Source organism: Ziziphus jujuba, chromosome 1 (genome assembly GCF_031755915.1).
Source record: "Ziziphus jujuba cultivar Dongzao chromosome 1, ASM3175591v1".
Lineage (NCBI taxonomy): Eukaryota > Viridiplantae > Streptophyta > Magnoliopsida > Rosales > Rhamnaceae > Ziziphus > Ziziphus jujuba.
Window position 1 is genome coordinate 40,514,379 of NC_083379.1, and position 27,979 is coordinate 40,542,357.

The 27,979-nt window shown below is 36.7% G+C and overlaps 1 protein-coding gene across 3 annotated transcripts; it reads left to right on the forward strand.

The window, feature by feature from the left end:
- Positions 1-2,961: 2,961 nt before the first annotated feature.
- LOC107433659 (E3 ubiquitin-protein ligase UPL1) lies at positions 2,962-19,550 on the forward strand. Of its 3 annotated transcripts, XM_048467546.2 has the most exons (17): positions 2,962-3,356; positions 4,663-4,758; positions 4,840-5,046; positions 5,453-12,116; positions 12,228-13,414; positions 13,514-13,831; positions 14,383-14,584; positions 14,681-14,970; positions 15,177-15,466; positions 15,693-16,821; positions 16,921-17,067; positions 17,248-17,328; positions 17,508-17,733; positions 17,868-18,007; positions 18,457-18,563; positions 18,692-18,866; positions 19,089-19,550. In XM_048467546.2, the coding sequence occupies exons 1-16, from the start codon at positions 3,324-3,326 to the stop codon at positions 18,792-18,794; spliced, it is 11,220 nt and encodes a 3,739-aa protein (XP_048323503.2). In that variant the 5' UTR covers positions 2,962-3,323; the 3' UTR covers positions 18,795-18,866; positions 19,089-19,550. The 3 variants fall into 3 exon arrangements, with proteins under 3 accessions (XP_048323503.2, XP_048323501.2, XP_048323502.2); XM_048467544.2 differs by having other exon boundaries at positions 5,453-13,414; XM_048467545.2 differs by having other exon boundaries at positions 5,456-13,414.
- The last annotated feature ends 8,429 nt before the right edge of the window (positions 19,551-27,979 follow it).

The following is a 27,979-nucleotide window of genomic DNA, read 5'->3' on the forward strand; positions in this document are numbered from 1 at the left end:
GAACTAGATAATTTTTCTTGGTGGTCGTTTTCGTTGATCATTTTCCAATATTCGTTTGAAAATTGGGCCGGTTTCAAACGCACTTAAAAACCATTTTGGCCCAATCATATATAGACCCGTCTCAACCGTCATGATACATAGAGGTTAAGCCCAAATCCCGTCTGTACAATAAGTTTTAAAATTATTTATTTATTTATTTAAAAAGCAAAACATTGGAGCTCAAGAAAAGAAAGGAATAATCAACTTTAAATTTCTTATTGCCGACTTTCTCCTAACTTTTTTCATTTTGATGATTAAGAAAAGTATATGCTTTTAAGGATGTGTTTCCCCCAAAGTTAATTACAGACTTTAAATTTTGGTCAATTTTTTCTCATATTTAATATTAAATTTTGGAAAATGCTTGACAACCTAATTTGATAATATTTGCAAAAAGCATAAGTGAGATTGATTATTTTATTATGTATATATATATATATATATTTTTTTTTTCCTTCATTTTTAGGCTATAATATAAACTTGAGTAACTTATAATTAACTTAATTTTAGTTCATTCAAATTCGATTTATTAAAAAAAAAGTTAAATCTCAAAAAAAAATAATAATAAATAAAGTTCATAGGTCGATTTTAAATAATAAATTATATTAATTAGTAGCTTCCATTTGTTATTTATATAAATTTACATCAAAACTATATTATAAATTTAAACATATTGAATTAGAAACAATATTTTTTATACATTAAAATTACAAATTTTTTTAAAATAAATTTATTAATTATTAATATTAAAATTTATATTTAAAAAAAAACAAATCGTTACATTTTTAAATTTTGTATTTTAACGAACCGAAACAAACTAAACATAAACTTTTCTAAAACAAAATAAATTAAGCTTGATCAAATTACTTCAAAAATTTCATGAATTTTTACTGGATTTGAATACTTTATAAATAATGCAAGTCAAGTTTGTGAATACTAATACTTTACTCAATTCAGCTAATTTACACCTTTATAAATCATTTTATGCAATGTATAAAATTGGTTGTCTTTTTTTTTTAATGTATATTTTGATTTTGATTTTATTTGTTACTTTATTTGTATTATGTACTTTAATGATGTAGAATGAATGCTTTTGAAAAGGTAAACTCGAAAATTAAAAAAGTAAATAGAAGTAAAGTATCAAAAAAATAAAAATAGAAATATATGAAAATATATTCTTCCATGTGAATTTTAATTTTATTAGCAAATCTAATTGGTTCTCATTTGATAAAAACCACGTGTACAAATGAAATTATGATTAGTATGCAATGGATTTTGACCATTTATTGATTATATTTAAGAATTGTTAACAACAATCTGCAAAATAATATAAATACATATAGAGTTTATCTATAATGTAGACATTTGTATGATTTTATTTTGCGGATCTCAATACTGATAATGATTTTTAAAAAATATCATCGATACTATCACACAAAAATAACTATTAATAACAATTTTTCAAAATCTATCATTAATACTAAAATTTGCATTACAACATTATACAGATTGTACACATCCTAAAATTTCTTTTATATATATATATATATATATATAATTATTCCTTGTGAACGAGGTATCATAGCAATGCAAATGGAATAAAGTCATAGTGGGCCTTTTGAGCATCCATACCTTTTACTTCATTACTAAGAAAGTCCCAACAGGATGTACTTGGCTTATCTTACCAATACGACCTAAAAGCTTTATTTATTTCTTTTTTCCAATCCCAATTTATTTATTATTTGACAATTATTTTTGTACTCTTTTTATTTTTTATTTTTTTATAACTATCTATGTACACACACATATATATATATATATATATTTTTATAAGACTCATTCTTATCAAAGTTATATTCTAAAGTGGACAAAATTACAATATAAACCGCCTATTATTATTATTTTTTAAATTTATATGTAATGTGCAAATTATAAAGAAATAGCATATGCTCCCCATGCCCATTTTCAGAACAACCACAGCAAAAGTTTTATGTATATTGATATTTATATGTATTAACTAAAATTCAACATTTTGGCTGTTTAATAGTTGTTTCTCATGCTAAAACAATGAACCATCATAACATAATGAGGAAGGACAAAAAGAGAGAAAATAAAATAGTTGTAAATTTGTTATATATTTGCTGGAAATAACAAATTTATACCCCAATTAACAAAAATACTAATGTGCACTATAGTTTTAACGTGGATTATATCACTTTATTCTATAATTGAAATTAAAAAAAACTAACGGTGTACGCATAAGTTGGGCATAACATATAACATATAATTTTAATTCTTTGATTTTTCAGTGGAAATTTGATAGGAATTAAGTTTTATAATGTATACCTTCCCCACCTCCCTTGAAGGGATAATGGGAACATTTGTGTATACCCTTAATTGGAGAAATTGTACTAGCTGTTAAAATAAAATGGTAAAAGGTTTGTTCTTATAACATAAAAACTAAATAAAAAAAAATATCAATATTGTTAGAGTTATTAAAATATTTAATAAATTTATTTATTAATGATTGGTTCAATAATACAGTATTTAAAAATTAACTTATTTATATTTAAAATATATAAATATTTTAATTAATAATATATCAACATGCTCCAATTAATAATTTTTTTTTGGTAAATATTCATATGCATTACTGTTCAAATACAAGTCGAAATGGAAAAACATTAGACAAAAAATTTAGGGATAATATTGGATTTATAATAAAATTCAAAATTTATAAATAGCAAAATAGTTTCTTATTTATTATTTATTATGTAGCAAAAGTAAATTATTTTATTTTACACAATTACTTTTTTCCTATCAAAATTTTATTATTTATTATTTTATCTCCTTCCAATATCTATCTCAATTTTCGGTGTACAAATTTAATTTTCTCCAGTATATAAACGATACTCTAGCTTCATCTCCCTTGGAAATTATTTCTCTTTCTTTCTTCTCTCTCTATCTCTCTCTCTCTCTTTTTCTCTTTGCGTTTTGTACCTGCGATCTTATCAAAACCCTAGTTTTTGATCACTGAAAGTTAAATTTGACTCTGATTTCTCTCCGACATCGAATTGGTGATCCGATCATCGTGAATACTGCTACTGCAAAACCCTACTTCACTTTGTGTCTTTTTTTTTCCTTTTTCTCTGATTAATTTTTCGTCTCTGAATTTTGCCTTATTCATCCAATTCAGTCTCTGCTTTTCGATCAATTATTGGTTTTTGGTAATTGATCGGATTTTTCTATCATAGCGGTTCGGTTCGTCCAATGCTATTAGTTCCAAGATGAAGTTGAAGCGAAGGAGGGCACTTGAAGTGGTCAGTACAATGACCAATGGAATCGATTTGTTTATTTATTTATATATATATATGGCCGTGTGTTTTCAGTTTGTATATATGTCCGTATAACTTTGTTTGCTTTGTTTATGGCTTGTGTTTTGAGTTTGTATATATGTCTGTATAACTTGGTTTGCTTTGTTTATGGCTTTTGTTTTTTGTTACTTATTATTACTTCTTGTTGTGGTAGCGTAGTGAGTAGCGTGGATTGCAAATTAGATATTTGGGGTAGTTTTTATCTGTTTAATTGCTATAATGTTCTTCTCTGCTAGGTTGCTTTGGAGATAGACAGTTCAGATTCTGGTCATCGCTCAGATTTTTATTTCTCTAGTTTATAAGGTTTTGGTTATGTAAATGGGTATTTGGACTTAAGGGTTGGAATTTTCATGTGCTGCATAAAAACTGCTATTCAAATCGTTGAAAGAGAACTTTTTTTTTTTTTGGTGTTTGACCATTTAGGACGATACTAGTAGAGTATTTATTATTTCATCATTAAATATTGCTATTAAGATTCTCGTTCAAATAGCCTTTTAAGTTGAGAAGAGTTATTGGTTTAATTTCTTATTTTATCTTAAATAAGTTGAAGAATATCCAATTATTGAGCATGAAATGACAAATAACCAATGATTATGTTTAAATGGTTGCTTTTGTTTCTTTGCGCTTTATTGCTTATTTTATGTGGTTTGTGGAGTTAATGGGTGGCTTAAAGTATGGTGCTCAGGATGATATACACGGTTGATGTTATTATAGTGATAATATGTTTTATTCTGAAAGCAAAAAATAGTAATGGCCATCATCAGAACACAGAATGGACCAAAACTTGTTCTGAAAATGAATATCATCCAACCATGAATGTTGCTGGATAATATATATGTAGTATTGTTATTGACTGGATAAATTGTTTTAAGAGATGATTTTTTAGCATTAAATCCTTTGGATTCTGATTATAAGGAAAAGCTCAAACTGAAGAAAGAATTCCCTTCTGCTTGTTATGCAAGCTGCATATCAAGAATTATTTTTTATTTTAGAATAAATTAGGTGTAGATTTTTAAGTTTTTCTTGTAAAAATTTGATTATCATAAAGTCAAAGTTTCCCACTAAATGCAAATTACTTGTGTATATCCAGGAGTAATGTATTTAAAGTAGAATTTTTCTATTTGATTCATCTGTTTCAGGTTTTTGTCTCATTTATTTTTATGCATTTTGCGAAAATACTAATGTTATATGCAGAGTATTTTCGTTGCCTCTAACATAGTAATAACTTCAAATTTTCTTGGTTTTGTCTTAGCCTCCAAAAATCAGATCCTTCATCAATAGTGTCACTGCTGTGCCACTTGAAAACATAGAAGAACCCCTAAGAGGATTTGTTTGGGAGTTTGATAAGGTACCTTTATAATCTTAACCTCTTGAGTCTTCATGGTTTCTGCTATGCAGTTTTATTTATGCGTTTTTGTTCTCACTGCAGGGAGATTTCCATCATTGGGTTGATCTTTTTAATCATTTTGATTCTTTTTTTGAGAAGCACATAAAATCAAGGAAAGATTTGCAGGTTGAGGATAATTTTCTTGATTTGGATCCACCCTTCCCAAGAGATGCGGTACTTCAAATTCTCCGTGTTATAAGGATAATTTTGGAAAATTGCACAAATAAGCACTTCTATAGTTCTTATGAGGTATTTTTCAATCCTTCCTCTGCTCTTTCACGACATACATTCACAAATCCTTTTTGTGATAATTGCAGAATGTTAAAACTGCGTGAATATTAAACTTTTAGTGTATTAGTTAGCATGTTTTAAGATTTCAATATTGTTTTTGTGTTGTTATTATTATTGCTAGTACCATTATTGTTATTGTTGTTGTCGTTACTACTACAACTTATTTTGCTAAAATATTTTTGGTGTATGAAACTTTTTGGTCATTACTTACTGTATTTTGGTAGTTTTAACTTATGCTTAGTTCATATATATATATATATATATTTTTATTTTTTCCTTTCCCCCCATTCTTTCAGCCTTTCTTTCAATCGTTTCTAATCCTCCATTAATTTTGTCCTTGATTATGTATTCTATGTTGTTACAGCAGCATCTTTCTTCCCTTCTTGCTTGCACCGATGCCGATGTGGTTGAGGCTTGTCTGCAAACTTTGGCTGCATTTTTGAAGAAAACGATTGGGAAGTACTCAATTAGGGATGCTTCTCTGAATTCAAAGTTATATGCTCTTGCACAAGGTTGGGGGGGAAAGGAAGAAGGCCTTGGATTGATTACTTGTGCCGTACAGAATTCTTGTGATCCACTTGCTCATGAGTTGGGTTGCACCCTCCATTTTGAGTTCTATGCATTAAATGATTCATCAAGTGACCCCCCAGCCCAAGAGCAGACTGTCCAAGGTTTACAAATTATTCATATACCTAACATCAACACCCGTCCAGAAACTGACTGTGAGCTTTTGAGTAAGTTAGTTGCAGAGTATAATGTGCCTGCTAGTTTAAGATTTTCACTATTGACAAGATTGCGGTTTGCAAGGGCTTTTGGCTCTTTAGCTTCTCGACAGCAGTATGCATGCATTCGCTTGTATGCCTTCATAGTTCTTGTTCAAGCAAATGGCGATGCTGATGACCTAGTTTCTTTCTTTAACACTGAGCCTGAGTTTGTCAATGAATTAGTTTCCTTGTTGAGCTATGAAGATGTCGTTCCTGAAAAAATTCGAATTCTATGTCTTCTTTCTTTGGTTGCTCTATGTCAAGATAGGTCCAGACAACCTACTGTGCTGACGGCTGTGACATCTGGTGGTCACCGTGGCATACTATCAAGCCTCATGCAGAAGGCTATTGATTCTGTCATTAGTGATGCTTCAAAGTGGTCTGTTGTTTTTGCTGAGGCTTTATTATCTCTTGTCACTGTTCTGGTTTCGTCATCATCAGGTTGTTCAGCCATGCGGGAGGCAGGATTTATTCCTACTCTTCTGCCTCTGCTTAAAGATACAAATCCACAGCATTTGCATTTGGTCAGTACAGCTGTGCATATTTTAGAAGCCTTTATGGATTACAGTAATCCTGCTGCTGCGTTGTTCCGAGATTTAGGGGGTTTAGATGACACCATTGCTCGATTGAAGGTGGAAGTGTCTCATGTAGAAAATGGTTCAAAGCATCAAGATGAAGATCCTTGTACTAGTGGGAGGAGTGTACAAGTGGTTTCAGGTGCTTCCACTGAGCTAGATGACATGCAGCCTCTATATTCTGAAGCATTAGTTTCGTATCACAGGCGATTACTGATGAAAGTTTTATTGCGTGCTATATCTCTTGGAACATATGCTCCTGGGACTAGTGCTCGTGTCTATGGCTCTGAGGAGAATTTGTTGCCACATTGCTTATGCATAATTTTTAAAAGGGCCAAAGATTTTGGGGGTGGAGTGTTTTCACTGGCAGCTACAGTCATGAGTGATTTAATTCACAAAGATCCTACCTGCTTTCCTGTCTTAGATGCGGCGGGTCTTCCTGCTGCTTTTTTGGAGGCTATAATGGATGGTGTTCTCTGCTCTACAGAAGCCATAACATGCATACCCCAGTGTTTAGATGCCCTTTGCCTAAATAATAACGGTCTTCAGGCTGTTAAAGATCGTAATGCTTTAAGGTGCTTTGTGAAAATATTCACTTCAAGAACCTATCTTCGTGCACTCACCAGTGATACCCCTGGTTCCTTGTCTGGTGGATTGGATGAACTAATGCGCCATGCTTCCTCATTGCGTGGGCCTGGAGTTGATATGTTGATTGAGATCTTGAATGTCATTTCAAAAATTGGAAATGGAATTGATACTTCTTACTTGTCCACTGATCCTACGAGCTGTTCCACACCTGTTCCTATGGAAACTGATGGTGAGGAGAGGAACTTGATTGTTGCAGATGATAAGGAAACATCCAAGATTGATAATTCTGAGCAGACTGCTGAACTGTCATCTGATTCTTCATTGGCAAATGTTGAATCATTCCTTCCAGAATGTGTGAGCAATGCTGCACGTCTTCTTGAAACAATACTTCAAAATGCTGACACATGTCGCATATTTGTTGAGAAGAAGGGGATTGAAGCTGTCTTGCAGTTATTTACTTTACCTTTAATGCCTCTTTCATCATCTGTTGGTCAGAGTATCTCGGTTGCATTTAAGAACTTCTCACCACAGCATTCTGCTTCTCTGGCTCGGGCAGTATGTTCATTTTTGAGAGAACATCTGAAAACAACAAATGAACTCTTAGTTTCTGTGGGAGGGATTCAACTTGCTGTGGTTGAATCTGCGAAGCAAACAAAGGTTTTGAGATGTCTCTCCAGTCTTGAAGGTATTCTCTCTCTTTCTAATTTTTTGTTGAAGGGGACTACTACTGTGGTGTCTGAACTGGGCACTTCAGATGCTGATGTGTTAAAAGATCTTGGGAGTACATACAGGGAGATCATTTGGCAGGTTTCGTTGTGTAATGATCTCAAATCAGATGAAAAGAGCAATGTTGATCAAGAATCTGAGAATGTTGAGGCAGCTCCATCTAATGCTGCTGGAAGGGAGAGTGATGATGATGCTAATATTCCTGCTGTGAGATATATGAACCCTGTTTCTATAAGGAATAATTCTCAGTCCTTGTGGGGTGGAGAACGTGAATTTCTTTCGGTTTTTCGTTCTGGTGAAGGTTTGCACCGTCGTACTCGACCTGGGTTAACACGTATACGGGGTGGAAGGACAGCCCGGCACCTGGAGGCTTTGAATGTTGATTCTGAAGCTTCTTCCATTGTACCAGATACATCTTCTTCACAAGACTTGAAAAAGAAAAGTCCTGATGTTTTAGTGTTGGAAATTCTCAACAAGCTTGCATCGACTATGCGCTCCTTCTTCACAGCTCTTGTCAAGGGATTCACATCACCAAATCGTCGTAGAGCTGATTCGGGCTCGTTGAGTTCAGCTTCAAAGACTCTTGGAACTGCCATTGCTAAAATTTTCCTTGAGGCACTTACTTTTTCTGTGCATGATATGTCTTTGTCAGTGAAGTGTCGATATCTTGGAAAGGTGGTGGATGACATGGCAGCACTTACATTTGACAGTAGGCGTCGTACTTGTTTTACTTCAATGGTCAATAATTTTTATGTCCATGGTACCTTTAAGGAACTGCTTACCACATTTGAAGCTACGAGTCAGTTGCTATGGAATTTACCTTTCTCAATGCCAACATCGAGTATTGATAATGAAAAGACAGGTGAAGGAAGCAGATTGTCCCATAGTACATGGTTGCTTGACACTTTGCAGAGCTATTGCCGTGTGCTTGAGTATTTTGTTAATTCTTCTTTGCTTCTATCTCCGACCTCTGCATCCCAAGCGCAGCTGCTTGTTCAACCAGTTGCAGTTGGTCTTTCAATTGGGCTTTTTCCGGTACCAAGGGACCCAGAGGCCTTTGTTCGAATGCTGCAATCTCAAGTCCTGGATGTGATACTTCCAGTTTGGAACAACCCCATGTTCCCCAAGTGTAGTCCAGGTTTCATTGCTTCCATTGTTTCACTTGTTACGCATGTGTATTCTGGTGTTGGAGATGTGAAGCGGAATCGCAACGGTATTGTTGGAAGTACAAACCAACGCTTCATGCCCCCTCCATTAGATGAAGCTACAATTGCCACAATTGTTGAGATGGGTTTTTCAAGGGCAAGAGCAGAGGAAGCACTTAGAAGGGTGGAGACAAATAGTGTTGAAATGGCCATGGAGTGGCTTTTCAGTCATCCTGAGGATCCTGTTCAGGAGGATGATGAACTGGCTCGAGCACTTGCTTTGTCACTAGGGAACTCATCAGAAACATCTAAAGTTGACAATGCTGACAAGTCTGTGGATGTCCTGGCAGAAGAGGGTCGTGTGAAGGCACCCCCAGTTGATGATGTTCTTGCTACATCTGTTAGATTGTTTCAGAGTAGTGATACAATGGCATTTCCATTAACGGATTTGCTTGTAACACTTTGTAATCGCAACAAAGGTGAAGACCGTCCGAAAGTTGCGTCTTATCTGATTCAGCAGCTAAAGCTTTGTCCAGTGGATTTTTCTAAGGATAACAACGTGTTAAGTGTGTTATCGCACATTATAGCACTGATTCTTTTTGAGGATGGAAGCACCAGAGAAATTGCTGCACAGAATGGTATTGTGTCTACTGCAATAGAAATCTTGATGAACTTTAAGGCTAAAAATGAGTCTGGTGATAAAATTCTTGTGCCCAAGTGTGTTAGTGCGCTGCTACTTATTTTGGATAACATGCTGCAGTCCAGGCCCAGAATTGTTTCTGAAAATACTGAAGGAACTCAGACAGGGTCAGACTTATCTGGAGAGCAAGCTTCCTTGTCATTTCCTGCTTCAGCTACAGAGAAGAAATCAGTTTCAGACATGCATGAGAAAGAATCAGGCATGGGATTTGAAAATATATTGGGGAAATCTACAGGGTATTTGACTGTTGAAGAGAGTCATAAGGTGCTGTTAGTTGCTTGTGACTTGATAAAGCAGCACGTCCCTGCTGTCATAATGCAGGCTGTTCTGCAGTTATGTGCTCGTTTAACAAAAACACATGCTCTAGCTTTGCAGTTCCTCGAAAATGGAGGCTTGACTGCTCTCTTTGGTCTTCCGAGAAGTTGCTTTTTCCCTGGATATGATACAGTTGCATCTGCTATTGTTCGTCATCTCCTTGAAGATCCACAAACTTTGCAAACAGCAATGGAGTGGGAGATAAGACAAACTTTGAATGGTAACCGGCATGCTGGACGTATATCAACACGGACATTTTTGACATCAATGGCACCTGTTATCTCTAGAGATCCTGTGGTTTTCCTGAAAGCTGCAGCTGCAGTTTGTCAATTGGAGACCTCTGGAGGTAGGACCTTTGTTGTTTTATCAAAGGAAAAAGAGAAGGAAAAGGACAAAGCAAAATCATCAGGTGTTGAAGCTGGATTAAATTCTAATGATGGTGTCCGAATTTCTGAAAACAAGATACATGATGGATCAGGCAAATGCTCCAAAGTTCACAAGAAGATCCCTGCAAATCTCTCGCAAGTTATCGACCAGCTTCTTGAAATAGTCTTAAAATTCCCTTCATCGAAAATTCAGGAAGACTCTTTGAGTAACCCATCTTCTATGGATCTTGATGAACCTGCTATGAAGGTAAAGGGTAAAACAAAAGTTGATGAGACAAGGAAACTGGAGAATGATTCTGAAAGGTCTGCTGGACTGGCTAAGGTGACTTTTGTTCTCAAGTTATTGAGTGATATTCTTCTAATGTATGGGCATGCTGTTGGGGTTATACTTAGACGAGATTTGGAGATGTCTCAGCTGCGGTCATTGAGTCAGTCAGATACTCATGGAAGTGGTGGGATATTTCATCATGTCCTACATCGGTTACTTCCACTCACCATTGATAAATCTGCTGGACCTGATGAATGGAGAGATAAGCTGTCTGAAAAAGCTTCTTGGTTCTTGGTGGTTTTGTCTGGTCGTTCCAGTGAAGGACGTAGACGAGTAATTAATGAACTTGTGAAAGCTTTATCCTCATTCTCAACTTTGGAGAGTAATTCTACTAGGAGCACTTTGTTGCCAGATAAAAAGGTTTATGCCTTTGTTGATTTGTTATATTCTATTTTATCGAAGAATTCATCATCCAACAATTTACCTGGTTCTGGTTGTTCACCAGACATAGCAAAGAGTATGATAGATGGAGGGATTGTTCAATGTTTAACTAGTATTCTTCAGGTGATTGATCTGGATCATCCTGATGCTCCTAAAGTAGTGAATCTTATACTCAAGGCCTTAGAAAGCCTAACAAGGGCTGCTAATGCCAATGACCAGATTTTTAAATCTGATGGGGTGAACAAGAAGAAATCCTTGGGGTTAAATGGAAGAGATGATGATCAGCTGACTGCACCATCAGCTGCTGATACTGTGGACCATAATCAGAATGCAAGCAATCAGCAGGAGGTTAGAAATGCTGTTGAGAATGGAGAACAGAGTCAAGGCACTTCTCAAAATGCAGGTCATCATGAAGCAAACCCAAATCAGTCAGCAGAACAAGATCTGAGGATACAAGTGGAAGAACCAATTGCATCTAATCCAGCAGAAGAGCTAGGAATGGATTTCATGCGTGAGGATATGGTAGAAGGTAGTGTTTTACACAACACTGACCAAATTGAGATGACATTTCGTGTTGAGAACAGGGCAGATGATGATATGGGTGATGAAGATGATGACATGGGCGATGAAGGTGAAGACGATGAAGATGATGATGAGGGGGAGGATGAGGATGAGGATATAGCTGAAGATGGTGGTGGCATGATGTCTCTAGCTGATACTGATGTGGAAGACCATGATGATGCTGGTTTGGGAGATGACTACAATGATGAAATGATTGATGAAGATGATGATGATTTTCATGAGAATCGTGTCATAGAGGTGAGATGGAGGGAGGCCCTTGATGGACTTGATCATTTGCAGGTACTTGGGCAACCTGGAGCTGCAAGTGGTCTTATTGATGTAGCAGCCGAACCTTTTGAAGGGGTTAATGTTGATGACCTTTTTGGTCTTCGAAGGCCCTTAGGCTTTGAACGTCGCCGGCAGACAGGTAGATCTTCCTTTGAGCGATCTGTTGCAGAAGTAAATGGTTTTCAACATCCACTCCTAATGAGGCCATCCCAGTCTGGAGATCTGGTCTCAATGTGGTCAACCGGTGGAAATTCATCCCGGGACTTGGAAGGTTTGTCATCAGGGAGCTTTGATGTAGCTCATTTCTACATGTTTGATGCTCCTGTTCTTCCATATGATCATGTACCAGGTGGTTTCTTTGGTGACCGTTTGGGTGGTGCAGCACCCCCACCTTTGACTGATTATTCTGTAGGTATGGACTCATTGCAGTTGCCGGGACGAAGAGGGCTAGGTGATGGTAGGTGGACTGATGATGGCCAGCCTCAAGCAGGTCCTCAAGCTGCTGCTATTGCACAGGCCGTGGAGGAACAATTCATAGCCCATTTACGCAGTATTGCTCCTGTTGAAAGACAGTCTGAAGTTTCAGGAGTCCCTGACAAGCAACCAGATGCTCCTCCATCTAATGATAGTCAAGTAGCTCCAGAACATGATAACAGCAGCAGTCAACAAAGTGAAGGTCAGCATCAAGACAATGGTGATGAAACCACCAATAATGCTGTTCATACAGTTGCAGAAAGTGTCTCCTGCCAGGATCAAGTCAATCCAGAATCGATTATTGAAGTTGCAGGGGAATATCAGCAGGCACCTGAACCCATGTCAATTCAACCACCATCACTGGATAGTGCACTAAATGAACATGATAGTATGGAAATCGTTGATGGTAATGCGACCAATGAACCTGCAGAGACAATTCCAGGATTTGTCAGCTCATCTACTGACATTTGTGCTGATGTCCAATGCGAAAGGGGTTCTGAAGTGTCTTTAAATCTCCATGATGTTCCAGTGCAGGCTGTATGTTCTGATAGTTCTTCAAGGCCAGATGGTCAGGCCAGTAATGTGTCAGCGGATTATGGTTTAGATGTGCCTAATCCAGGAGCCCCGCATACCTCTTTTGTGCCAGAAAATGTTGATATTGATATGAATGGTACTGATGCTGAAGGAAACCAAAACGACCGACTGATGCCTGCTTCTGAGCATGGAACAGATGAGCCATCATTGCAGAACTCGGTAGTTACACCAGACACTGATCAGGCTGACCAAGCTGGTTTGAATAACAATGCGTCAGGTGCTAATGCTATTGATCCCACTTTCTTGGAGGCCCTACCTGAAGATTTACGAGCAGAAGTTCTAGCTTCTCAGCAAGCTCAATCTGTTCAACCTCCATCTTATGCACCTCCTTCTGCAGAGGACATTGACCCGGAGTTTCTAGCGGCCCTTCCTCCAGAAATCCAAGCTGAAGTTTTGGCCCAGCAAAGAGCTCAAAGGGTTGCACAGCAGGCTGAAGGACAGCCCGTTGACATGGACAATGCTTCAATTATTGCTACTTTTCCTGCTGATCTGCGTGAAGAGGTTGCATCTTGATCCCTCTTCTCATTTGAGTTGTATTAACTTGTTTATAGATGTAAAATTCCTGAGGCCATTTTTTTTTTTTCTCTCTCTTTGTTCCAGGTACTTTTGACTTCTTCAGAAGCAGTCTTGTCTGCATTGCCTTCGCCATTACTTGCTGAAGCCCAAATTCTAAGAGACAGAGCAATGAGTCATTATCAGGCTCGGAGCCTTTTTGGAAACAGCCACAGACTAAATAATAGGAGAAATGGGTTGGGTTTTGATCGGCAGGCAGTAATGGATAGGGGTGTTGGAGTTACAATTGGCCGAAGGGCAGTTTCAGCTATTACAGATAGTTTGAAGGTGAAGGAAATTGAAGGCGAGCCTCTTTTAGATGCTAATGCATTGAAAGCCTTGATCAGGCTTCTTCGATTAGCACAGGTAAAGCCTCTCCATTCATCCTTCTCTGCATTTTGTTTAGTTTTAATTTTGGGTAGGGATGGGAGGTGGGTGGTGGTTTTTTGATAATTAAAGTCTTCAAATGTACTGAGTCTTCAAATGTACTGATAGCTGAACGTAAAATTTGTTCTTGTTAGAAGGAAACTATCTGCCATTTATGGTAAGGAAAGTTTGAAAAATGAACAAAATTTGCACAGAACCATTGAAGAAGTTATGGAGTTTTATTTAAGTTAGATGTAAATTGTAGAGATTAATTTTTGTTTTCGTCTAACTCATTTTGTCACATCATATATAAACAGGTCAAATGTTTTCGAATAATTATCTGTTTTCTCATTAGTTTCTGAAGTCACCTTAAATGGAGTTTTAATTTGAAACCGATGTACATGTGCAGATGCATAGATACATGCATATGTTATATGCTACACATTTTTATACTCACCTATACATGTATGCGCATGTACTTTTAAATACACACACATATGTAAATGTTCTGTTCAGCTGACATGGTATTTTCTCTTTCTGTTATGTGGTAGCCTCTTGGTAAAGGTCTTCTGCAGAGACTGTTGTTAAATCTTTGTGCGCATAGCATTACAAGGGCAATTCTAGTTCGCCTTTTGCTCATTATGATCAAGCCTGAGGCTGAGGGCTCTGTTGGTGTATTGGCAACAATTAATTCTCAAAGGCTTTATGGCTGTCATTCGAATGTTGTTTATGGACGTTCGCAGCTATTGGATGGTAACTGTTTTTACTTGATGTGATTCCAATATCTGCATGATTTCTTTAGTGGTAATTATATATTTACTTTCTGTCTTCAATATGGTCCCTTAACAGGTCTTCCTCCCTTGGTGCTGCATCGAGTTCTAGAGATTTTGACATATTTGGCTACAAGTCATACTGTTGTTGCAAATATGCTGTTCTACTTTGATTACTCAAATATTCCAGAAGCACTAAGTTCAATAGATACTGGAGCCAAGAAGGACAAAGGCAAAGAGATAATTGAGGAAGGAAGCTTTTCTTCAAAGCCTCTTGGAAACACCCAGGATGGTGATATTCCGTTGATACTGTTATTGAAGCTCTTGAACCGTCCTCTGTTTCTACGCAGCACTGCTCATCTTGAGCAGGTAAGACAGATGTTATGGTGAAGTGGTTTATATGCGAAGGTCTTAAATGTTACTTGTTACATTATTTATACTAATGTCTACCTGATAACTTTGCATTGATCACTAAATTTTAGCAGCCAAATAGATAGTGTCTTCTGGTGCAAAACATGCATGTGTTTGGAGAACAATCTTCTCAATATGAAACTTTTGAAAATTTTCTTATGCAGGTCATGGGCTTGCTTCGAGTTGTAGTTGATAATGCAGCAACAAAATTAGACTCTCAATCTCAGTCTGACAAGGAAACTCAAAATTCACAAAATCTGGCAACGGATGAAGCTTGTGATGATGTTAAGAAAGATCCTTCTTCCTTGGAGCCAGAGTCTAATGAAGACAATAAATGTGTGGCTGCTGAATCATCCGGTTCAGATGGAAAGAGGAGCACTGATACATATAATATCTTTTTGCAGCTGCCACAGTCTGATTTATGCAATCTTTGCAGTCTTCTTGGTCGTGAGGGGTACTATTCCTATTGTATATCTTTTATTTATATAGGTGTTAGATGTTCTGAAACTTCCCCCAACTCCATTGTTCCTTAATTAGTAACTTTGGCACTTTCTGACATTTCAGTAATTTCTTTTTAACTCTCTCTGTCTCTCTGTCTCCCTTTCTGATTTTGTTTTTCCCTGGTTCCATGAAGTCTAATAATAAATATGGGTGCTCACATGATCTTTTGATTTAATTAGGCTCTCAGATAAAGTTTATATGCTTGCTGGTGAGGTGCTGAAGAAGTTGGCATCAGTTGCTGTGGCCCACCGGAAGTTTTTTACTACAGAGCTTTCAGAATTATCTCATGGTTTGAGCAGTTCAGCTGTTAGTGAGCTTGTCACCCTCCGGAATACACAGATGCTTGGTCTGAGTGCTTGTTCCATGGCTGGGGCAGCAATTCTACGTGTTCTACAAGTACTTAGCTCGCTCACTTCACATAGTGCTAATGAGAATTCAAGTCTGGATGGTGATGAAGAGCAGGAGGAGCATGCAACCATGTTGAAGCTAAATATTGCACTTGAGCCACTGTGGAAAGAACTAAGCGAATGTATAAGTGCGACTGAGACTCAGTTAGGTCAGAGCTCCTTCACTCCGTCTATGTCAAATATAAATGTTGGGGAGCACATACAAGGGGCCTCTTCATCATCTTCTCTCCCCCCTGGGACCCAGAGACTTCTGCCTTTCATTGAGGCATTCTTTGTTTTGTGTGAAAAGCTTCAAGCAAACCAGTCCATTACGCTGCAAGATCATGCCGATGTTACTGCAAGAGAAGTCAAAGAGTCTGCTGGAGGCTCTGATTCGTCATCAACCAAATGCTCTGGCGATTCTCAGAGAAAGCATGATGGTGCTGTCACATTTACAAAGTTTGCTGAAAAGCATCGTCGGCTTTTAAATGCATTTGTCAGGCAGAACCCTGGTTTGCTGGAGAAATCACTTTCTATGATGCTGAGGGCACCGAGGCTAATTGACTTTGATAATAAAAGGGCCTATTTCCGCTCAAGAATTAGGCAGCAGCATGAGCAACACCTCTCTGGCCCACTGAGGATAAGTGTTCGGAGGGCATATGTTTTGGAGGACTCCTATAATCAGTTGCGCATGCGTCCTAATCAGGACCTGAAGGGACGCTTGAATGTACAATTTCAAGGTGAAGAAGGTATTGATGCAGGTGGCCTGACAAGAGAATGGTATCAGTTGTTATCCAGAGTTATATTTGACAAGGGGGCATTGCTTTTTACCACTGTTGGGAACAATGCAACTTTCCAGCCAAACCCTAACTCTGTCTACCAGACAGAACATCTTTCTTACTTTAAGTTTGTTGGCCGTGTGGTAATTCTTCTTGACTTTTGGGTTTTGTGCGCTTGTTTTATAATCATATTGCTCCATCAGTTGAAGGTTTTTTGATTTCTTCTATGATATTTTGTGCAGGTTGCCAAAGCACTTTTTGATGGGCAACTGTTGGATGTTTATTTCACTCGGTCTTTCTACAAGCACATACTTGATGTAAAGGTGACTTACCATGACATAGAAGCTGTTGATCCTGATTACTACAAGAATTTGAAATGGATGCTTGAGGTGAGTGGAAAGCAGTCTTTATTTAATCTTTTATTGTTTTCTCTGGGTTGGGGGTGTGAGCAACTAAGAACTTGTTGTAAAATTGCAACCTTATTGTATCTGTATGTTTTATTGAATATTTTTCATTGAAATATTTTTGCATGAATTAAAACTTTTGCTCATTTTATTTATAATGTACAGAATGATGTAAGTGACATTCCTGACCTGACTTTTAGCATGGATGCGGATGAAGAAAAGCACATCCTTTATGAGAAAAACCAGGTACATTGATGATGAGATTTTTGAACTTGGAAAAATCCTAAGAGTAAATGATTTCACTTATTTCTGTTGATTTGGATGATGTTACATTATTTTTCATATGTATTTTTTATATAGATATGACTAACATAACATTGTTGCTTGTTTTGTTTTTGTATTTTTCGTGTTCCTCTTCAAAATAGGTTACTGATTATGAACTCAAACCTGGAGGAAGAAATATAAGGGTCACGGAGGAAACTAAGCATGAATATGTAGACCTTGTTGCTGATCATATCTTGACCAATGCTATCCGTCCCCAAATAACTTCATTCCTAGATGGTTTCAATGAATTGGTACCACGGGAGCTTATCTCTATTTTCAATGATAAAGAGCTTGAGTTACTTATAAGTGGTCTCCCAGAAATTGATCGTGAGTTAGATTTGTCTTTTTCTTTTCTTTCCCTTTTTTTTTTTTTTTTTTGGTTTTCTTTTTTATTTTTTTTTTTAACCTGTAGTTGTCATGCTTCCATCATGGTATCTGAATTGTGTCCCTTGTTTTCACAGTGGATGATTTGAAAGCCAACACCGAGTATACTGGCTATACAGCAGCATCCAGTGTTGTTCAATGGTTTTGGGAGGTAGTTAAAGGTTTTAACAAGGAAGATATGGCAAGACTACTGCAATTTGTGACTGGAACATCAAAGGTACTCCCTTGAACTACATGAAACTTTACAGTTACGGTGTTTCAATTTCATGATCTTGCCAGAGACGATATAATAGGAAAAAGCTTTCTGCATATGTGATGTAAGTGGAGGACCCATAGGCAGAGGGATTTTTAAATTTATTTGTATTTTTATTTATTTATTTTTTAGTGTTTGTGTGGTACTGGTACCTTGGAATAGGCATATTAGGTGGGTTGTGCCTTTTATTTGCCTTATTCAGAAATTTTTTGATTGCTTATTTTGCTGTCTATGCTTTATCCTTTGTTTGGATGAACCAAATGCTTGTAGATATGCTTTTTATCTGTTGGTGGTAGGTTCAATATATTGAGCTATTCGCTCTTATTTTTGTGTTGGGTAGTACCCAACTATTAAGATCTTCTCCAATGGTGGTTTGATTATTTGGTCAATAAACCTGCTAATTTTCTGTTCAGGTCCCACTGGAGGGTTTTAAGGCTTTGCAAGGCATCTCGGGTCCCCAGAGGTTTCAAATTCACAAGGCGTATGGTGCTCCGGACAGGTTGCCTTCAGCGCATACATGGTCAGTAAAGTCATACTTGCACCAATTTTTTTTTATTGTTATTATTATTTCTCAGTTGGTTATGTGGCTGCTTAGATCAATTTCGGCATAATGGATTTGAAATTTGCTAATACATTCTTGTCTTTCAGCTTCAATCAACTAGATCTTCCAGAGTATACCTCGAAGGAACAGCTTCACGAACGCTTGCTACTCGCCATACATGAAGCTAGTGAAGGGTTTGGGTTTGGTTAACAAAGTATCTAGGTGTTATTGTTGCTCCAACAAGCCAACAAAATCTGCCTTCTAGTTGCCATGTACATACATGTTAGTCTACACACCTTTACCTTATGATTTATTTTTTATTAAAAAGGTTCTTATCTAATTAATCTTTTATTGCAACATAATTTGTGGTTCACTATTAATGGGTTTATATATTTACATAAGCTGGGCTGGTTATAATGTTGTTGAACAAGTGTGAGGCTGGTTTATTATATGATATCCGATGACTTATTTATATTTTTCTTTGTAATTTTTGGGTTGTTGCAGATAAAGGGACTGGTCTTGGGGCAGAAATTGAACTGCGGGGACTTCTGACTTAATGACCTTCTTCAATAGGAGTTGCGAAATTGGATTTTGACAGAGATTTTTGGAGGGCTGGCAAGCAAATGCTTTGGTCGACTTTATATTGCAACCAAAGATTTTTTATTCCTTTTGAAGAATGGGGCCGTCCGAGGTGGCAAAATGGCTTGAATTTTATTGTTTTTCTGAATTCTTGCCATTTCAACAATTGGGGGAGCATACAGATTTACAAATGTTTATATAGAGTTCAATATACATATACATATATGCTATCGTTTCATTGTTAATAATTTTAGATTTCATTGTTCTCGGCTATTATTAAATAGTGAATTATGGCCAAACTGCCTTATTAGTTAGTCTAGTTTTTGTAATGTGAATTAGCTAAATAAGATTGGAATGCCATATTAATTGGAATCAATTTTAGACAAACTCTCTCTCTGGGTTTCAAAAATCTAGTTTCTTAAATCTCCCCGAAATTTTACATTCTTGTATTGAGGTTGGTTTTGGGCGTTGTCTCTTAATCCTTTTTGTTAACTATCTATATGCTATAAGTTGGTTTTTAACTGGTGGTATCCTTCGTCAGTTAGGATCTTTTGCTTTGCTTGTTTTCAAATCCATAAACTTGCGTGGCGATGATGTAAAATCATTTTTGTAATTGAAAGAAAACTGTGAAAATATAATTAATTCAAATTAAATATGCTTGGACAAGGGGTTAAAAAGCCGGTAAACCGGCATATTCTCTTTTCAACATATTCTCTTTTCAACATATTCTCTTTTCAACGAAACTCTACGTAAGCTTTGAAGGCTCCAATGACATATGACCACTGGAACCAGATTCTTTTACTTTTATTTTAGTTTAATAAATTTCTGAATAAGGCTATTCTCTAATAAATAAATACAAATTCTCTTTACTTTCCAAATAAATAATTAAATGCTAATTTTCTTTACTTTTTAAAAGATGAATTTTTCTAATTTATGTTAAAATAATAAAAACATAGAACAGTTTGAAGATTGCCAAAAAAATTGATCAATATATTTCTTATGGACTAGGGACAAAAATGCCAAAGTATTGAATTTTATTCTAATGGAATTTACATCCTTTCTGTAGAGGCTATCTTTAGTTCATATTATGTTTATTTCGGAAAAGCTTAATTGGTTCATAAAATCTCCATTAATACGCAAGATATCTTACCTTTCCTAATTCCTATCTTAGAAAAACTAAGACAATCTTTAATTGCCTTTTTCATCTTGCCACATCATAATTACATTTATATTCGATTAAAGATTAACAAATAATAATAATAATAATGAAAATAATAATGAGTATCCTTGAGTGGTGGTAGTTACAGCTAATAGAAGGATCAGAAACCATAGATTTTGACTTACATGTTAGCCATGTTTAATACCTTGATCATCAGTAATCAGAAAATGGTGAGGTTGAGAGACATGGTTCTATGCCATTGTATTCTCCAAACATTTTTAATTTATACATTGTCTTTTAACTAATACTGTATCCTTAGGAATAATTATTAAGGTGGACTATCTTTCTTTCTTGAGAGAATAAGATGGACTTACCATAACTCCTATGTGTATCTGCCGACCCTTTGGTAAAGGAGACAAGAAAGTTAGAGGAAGCTCTATTTACAATTTGAAAATAGGTACTGTTTCTGAGTTTCCTTTTTGTAGACTTTTGAGATGAGAGGGAAGAAATTCTCATACTAATCTGAAAAAGAATTACAAGTCTATTTAACATAGATGTGGCTGGCATTCCAGTCCACAAAACTAGGAAAGTAATCCCTGCAAATCAGGGAAATTTCCAGTCCACAAATCTAGGAAAGTAATCCCTGCAAATCAGGGAAATTTCCAGTCCACAAAACTAGGAAAGTAATCCCTGCAAATCAGGGAAATTAAATTCCAATGAATTAGTTAATGGACTGATCCTATTTATTAGGAGATAAACTAAATAAGTAAATATCCTAAAATAATGTAAATCTTCCTAATTAATTAAATAAAAATCTGCTCCTTTCTACACTCCCCCTCAAGCTGGGTTGTATATGTTATACAATCCCAGCTTGGAACTGAATTCTTCAAAACTGGTCCTTGGAAGTGCTTTGGTGAGGATATCTGCTGTCTGCAGTCTTGTAGGAATGTAGGTCAATTGAACTATCCCATTGTTGACCTTCTCGGAGATAAAATGTCTATCTATCTCAATGTGTTTCGTTCTGTCATGATGAACTGGATTTTTGGCAATACTGATAGCAGCTTGACTGTCTGAAAGCATTCTTGTGGTATTTTTAGTGATAGCTCCAAGTTCGCTAAGTAATCTTTGAAGCCACATTCCCTCACATATACCTAGAGCAAGTGCACGATATTCTGACTCAGCACTGCTTCTAGAAACCACTGATTGTTTCTTGCTTCTCCATGTCACTAGATTTCCCCACACATATGAACAGTAGCCAGTTGTAGATCTTTTGTCAATTAATTCTCCAGCCCAGCTTGCATCTGTGTAGATCTCTATTTCTCGGTTTTTGCATTTTTTAAATAACAATCCATGTCCTGGTGTCATCTTCAAGTACCTCAAAATCCGATACACAGCTTGTAGATGATCTTCTGTTGGATTGTTCATGTGTTGACTTGCCACACTAACTGAGAATGCAATGTCTGGTCTGGTATGTGAGAGATATATCAATTTTCCCACTAATCTTTGATATCTTCCTTTGTCCACTGGAGTACTCTCTTCACTTGTCTTCATCTTCTTATTGGGATCCATAGGGGTATCAATTGGTTTACATCCAAGCATGCCCGTTTCATTGAGTAAATCTAGAATGTACTTCCTTTGAGAGATAACAATCCCTTCTTTAGATCGAGCAATCTCCATCCCTAGGAAATATCTAAGAGGGCCAAGATCCTTAATTTCAAACTCAACAGCCAGCAGTTTCTTCAACTTGATAATCTCCTCTTCATAGTCTCCAGTTAGGATAATATCATCAACATACACAATTAGGATAGCAATCTTCTTCTCAGATGAGAATTTCACAAACAATGTATGATCAGCTTGACATTGTTTATATCCTTGTGAGACTATTGTTTTGGCAAACCTATCAAACCAAGCACGAGGTGACTGCTTTAAACCGTAAAGTGCTTTCTTGAGTTTACATACCATTCGACTGTTGGAGGAATTCGTTAATCCTGGTGGTACTTCCATGTATACTTCTTCTTCTAGATTGCCATTTAGGAATGCATTCTTGACATCAAGTTGGTGTAGTGGCCAGTCTTGATTCACTGCAAGGGAGAGTAGAACTCGGGCTGTATTAAGCTTGGCAACAGGTGCAAACGTCTCTTGATAATCAATACCGTAAGACTGCGTGAAGCCCTTAGCTACCAAACGGGCTTTGTACCTTTCAATGCTGCCATCTGCCTTGTACTTAACTGTGAATATCCACTTGCACCCCACTGGTTTCTTCCCATGAGGAAGCTCTGAAAGTATCCAAGTACCATTGCTTTCTAATGCCCTTAGTTCTTCTTCCACTGCCTGCTTCCATGCTGGAATTCTTAGAGCTTCTTGAATAGAGTTTGGAACCTGTGTATGATCAAGAGTAGAAACAAATGCACTATAGGGAGGTAGTAGCTTCTCATAAGTAACATAGTTTCCAATGGGATGTTTTGTGCATGATCGAACACTTTTCCTTAGAGCAATAGGCAAGTCAGAATTATCAACAATAGGACTAGTGACCTCATGATTTAATGGATCCATACCTGTGCAAATTTCTGAAGCAAGAGGAACCGGTGCCAGTTCTTGACCTTGCCTAATTTGTGTAGTGTGCTCCATATGCTCAATAGGTTTCCTCCTCTTTCTAACATATACTTGAAGTTCCTGCTCATTGTTGGTCTCTGGTAGCTGTGGAACAGGTTCGATAGATTCAAGTAGGGCTATTTGAATGTTTTGAGGTTCAGGTAAATTTATGGAAGATTCGAATTGTTTTGATGAGGATGAGAATGGGGTTATTGGTGATTTTTGAGGATGATGAAAGTGAGAAAATTGAGAGTGAGTGTCTTGTAGAATGTTCCAAAACTGATAATGCTCCCCCTGAATTTCAGATTTGGAAAAGTAGGACTGGTGCTCAAAGAAAGTGACATCCATGGAGATATATATTTTCCTAGTAAAAGGTGAGTAGCACTTATATCCTTTTTGATGGGATGAGTAACCTAAAAAGATACACTTGAGTGATTTTGGATCAAGTTTGGTTCGGTTATGTTGATGAATATGAACAAAAGCTGAACACCCAAAGACTTTAAGTGGAAGATCTGAAGTAAATGATTTAAAGTGAGGAAAGGATTGTATAAGAACCTGACGAGGATTTTGAAATTTTAGAACTCGGCTTGGCATTCTGTTGATGAGATAGGTGGCTGTTAAGATAGCTTCCCCCCAAAAATATTTAGGAACATTGTTGGAGAACATGATTGATCGAGCCACTTCAAGTAGGTGTCTATTTTTCCTCTCTGCTACTCCGTTTTGTTGAGGGGTATCTACACATGAGCTCAAGTGTATAATGCCTTGTTCTAAGAAATAGGAACCAAGAATAGAATTGAAGTACTCTCTGGCATTATCAGTTTTTAGGATCTGAATTTTGCTTTTGAATTGAGTGTTAATCATTGAGTGAAAAGATCTGAAGATTGCCCCTGTTTCTGATTTTTCTTTCATGAGAAAGGTCCATGTGATTCTAGTGTGATCATCAATGAAAGTCACAAACCAACGAGTTCCATTTATGTTTTTAACTCTTGAGGGTCCCCAAATGTCACTGTGGATCATAGAAAATGGATATGAAGGTGTATATTGGATGGTTGGATAGACATGTCTAGTGTGTTTAGCAAGTTGGCAGATTTCACAATGATAAAAATTTGAACTTTTATTACGAAACAAGTGAGGGAACATCTTTTCAAGATACACAAAGTTTGGATGACCAAAGCGAAAATGCCATAGCATAACTTTATTTTCATCTGAAAGTGACACAGAATCAAAAATAGATTGAGAGACACAACTGGTAGAAGGAACTTTTTGATGAAGTGAAGTACTTTCTTTGAGCAAATAGAGTCCACCACACAACTCAGCACTGCCAATCACCTTCCCCGAATCCACTGCCTGAAATTCACACAAATTTGGATTGAATTTAGTAACACAATTTGAATCACGAGTAAGCTTGCTTATGGAAATCAAATTACACTCCAAGTTTGGCACATAAAGAACAGAAGAGAGAAGCAAATCTTCTGTCAATTGTATTGTTCCTGTTCCAGCCACTTTAGAGAGTGAACCATCTGCTATTCTTACTGTAGAAACACCATAAGTTGGCTTATAGTGCTGAAAAATACTAATATCACCTGTCATGTGATCGGAGGCTCCCGAATCGACTATCCAAGGCTTTGATTTTGTCACGTTTGTAGTGTAGGCAAAGGAGAGAGTACCTTGGTGAGCTAACATACTAGCATGCTGCTGTGAAGTTGTTGGAGTCGATTGAGAGGAATTAGAAATCTGGCCAAATATCTTCTGCAATGCATCAAGTTGCTCCTTGGTAAAGGGGCTGGTTTCGGCATTGTTGATATCATCTGATGTTGTAGCAGCATGAGCGCGGCTCTCACGATCATTCCGTACGCGATTAGGCTTCCAATCTTCTGGTTTTCCATGTATTTTCCAACATGTTTCCTTCGTGTGCCCTGGTCTCCTGCAATGTTCGCACCACGGCCTTCCCTTTTTCAGTTTGTTATCTTGAGAAGAAGTATGTGTGTAGAGGGCTGAGCCTTCCAAGGTTGGAGCAGTGCTGTTACTTATCATCATTAGTTTCCTTCGGCTCTCCTCCCGTCGAACTTCTGAAAACGCTTCTCGAAGTGTAGGCAGGGGTTTAATTCCCATAATTCTCCCCTTTACCTCATCAAGGTCTTTGTTGAGACCAAGAAGAAACTTGAATGTTCTCTTTTGTTCAACAATTTTCCTGTACAATGCAGCGTCATCAGGACATTTCCAGGAATACATCTCAAACATATCAAGATGCTGCCAGTATCGTGTGAGGATATTAAAATATTGAGTGACATTTAAATCCTCTTGCCGAAGGTCATGGAGTCTGGTTTCAATTTCAAACAACTCTGAAGTATTTTCTGAACTAGAGTAGGTTTCACGGGCTGCTTCCCAGATCTCGTTGGCTGTCTTGTAAAGCAGAAAATTTTTTCCTACTTCGGTGGTCATAGAATTGATTAACCACGACATAACCATGTGGTTTTCTGTTTTCCAGGTCCGATACTTAGGATCTGATTTTTCTGGAATGGAGATCTCGCCTGTGAGATATTCATCCTTCCCTTTGCCACAAACATACATGAGAACGGATTGTGACCATTGAAGAAAATTATGGCCATTAAGTCTGTGATTTGTGATAATAAAGGATGAATTTTCTTGAATGTTGGCTGAAGGAATTTGCTCAGATTTAGTCATGGTAGTGAGAAGCTAGCAACAAAAGAAACCAGGCTCTGATACCATGTAGACTTTTGAGATGAGAGGGAAGAAATTCTCATACTAATCTGAAAAAGAATTACAAGTCTATTTAACATAGATATGGCTGGCATTCCAGTCCACAAAACTAGGAAAGTAATCCCTGCAAATTAGGGAAATTTCCAGTCCACAAATCTAGGAAAGTAATCCCTGCAAATCAGGGAAATTTCCAGTCCACAAATCTAGGAAAGTAATCCCTGCAAATCAGGGAAATTTCCAGTCCACAAAACTAGGAAAGTAATCCCTGCAATCAGGGAAATTAAATTCCAATGAATTAGTTAATGGACTGATCCTATTTATTAGGAGATAAACTAAATAAGTAAATATCCTAAAATAATGTAAATCTTCCTAATTAATTAAATAAAAATCTGCTCCTTTCTACACTTTTTACTATTTTTACTTCCATGGATTTTATAGTTGCTTTGAATATTTGGACTATATCATACGTTTTAAAGTTAGATTGGTTTAAACAGAATTCGGAGTTCCCTCCATGAATTGCAAAGTTCAATTAGTAATTAGTATCTAATATATATTAGTACAGAGCAATTATTTCTATGAACTTTTTAGTTTTTCTCCTATTACATATAGGAGATCACTATTTAAAAGATATTCATTGTTTTTCTTTTCTAGACATTAATCATAATAAAAGTTGGATATAGGCTACCTGCACAGCTTTTGATCAAAAGCGGCAGTTTGTATAACCTCCAGCATCTGTTTGATGTCAATGGTCATAATAGCTATCAGACTCCCAAATGAAGCATCTGTTACCTTCATTTTGCTTTTTATATGGTTCTGTTTGTCTGGTGCTCATGCAGCAGACACTCTCAGACCTATAAACTGGCTTGGATCTGCTTCGACTTATAATTATGAATATGAAGGTGGGTTTCCTCGGGAACCTTTAACCCTTCTCACAAGCAATCAAACTCTAGTTTCCTCAGGGGGAGGTTTCAAGCTGGGATTCTTCGGTGGCAGCAATAAATTCTACTTGGGAATTTGGTTTAAGAATGATACAGACAAGAAGTATGGGTTGCAAACAGGAGTAATCCTTTTCTCAACTCATCTTGCATTCTTCATATTGATGGAGATGGGAATTTGATGCTCTCAAATTGTGTAGAAACTCAGGTATTCATTAACCGCGGGGGGCCTGCAACTACTTGGAACACAAGCTTCACCCTTCTTGATTCTGGAAATCTAGTCTATAGTGATGAAGAGGGTAATATTATATGGCAAAGTTTCGAATTCCCAACAGATACTTTCCTTCCTGGGATGAAGATTGGTTTGTTTAATGTGAAAGATAGTAATACAAGTATATGAAATCTTATTTCCTGGTCTAGTCCAGATAACCCTGCCCCTGGTGATTTCATTCTTGAATTTGCAAACAGTAGCTCTAAATCACTCAGAATTCCACAAGGAAACAATGTTAACATAGATATAGGGTCTTGGGATAGAAATAGTTTTTGGTTTTTCTTTCAGAACTTTACAAACAGTTATAACTTCAGCTATGTGTCTAATGAAAAGCAGACCTATTTCACCGTTCGTACTACATATGGTTTCTCACCTTCATGGCTTGTCATAGAATCATCAGGGCAGCTTGTGGAGTATCATATTATAGACGGGACAATCATGTCTCAGAGTCATGTTCTTTGCAACCAAACAGCCGGTAATAGTAGTAATGCTAGTTGCTTGAACATGAAGCCTTCAAAATGCGATAAGTTTTCTGAAATCAATGGAACAATGCCAGATTCATTGTTTGAATCTGGTTTGGTTCAGGTTGGGACAGAGAATTGTGAAATTATATCCCGCAACAATTGTTCCTGTTCTGCCTTTTCTTTGTACTTCGAGAATGAAACATATTGCCAGCTTTATTATGGAGATAAATCTCATTTATGGATGTCATGGAGAAGGGAGGCTCATCAATTGTTTACGTTCGCTGCAGTGATCTCCATAGAAATCTTGATGTGGTTAATATGATGATCCATGCAACTACTAAGGTTATATATATGCATATATTTCTTTGAGGTTACTTTATTGAGGAGTTCTTCAGCATCGTTCTTTCTAAGTGTAGTTAATGAGTTTTATTTTAGCTTTTTTTTTAACCAGTACCCTATTTCAAAGCAAGTACATATTTGATTCTTTGAAAAGCTTTTTCTTAAACGAGTTGTTAAAAAAAAAAAAAAAGGGAAAAAAAAAAATCCAAATTGCTAACATACATTTGCTTAATTTTCTTTGAAGATGAAAGGCAGAGGAGGCTGACAGAGATTATCCTTTGTTCTTTGTTTCCTGCTTCGGTTCTCTTTACATGCTACCTTGCATGCTCTATCCG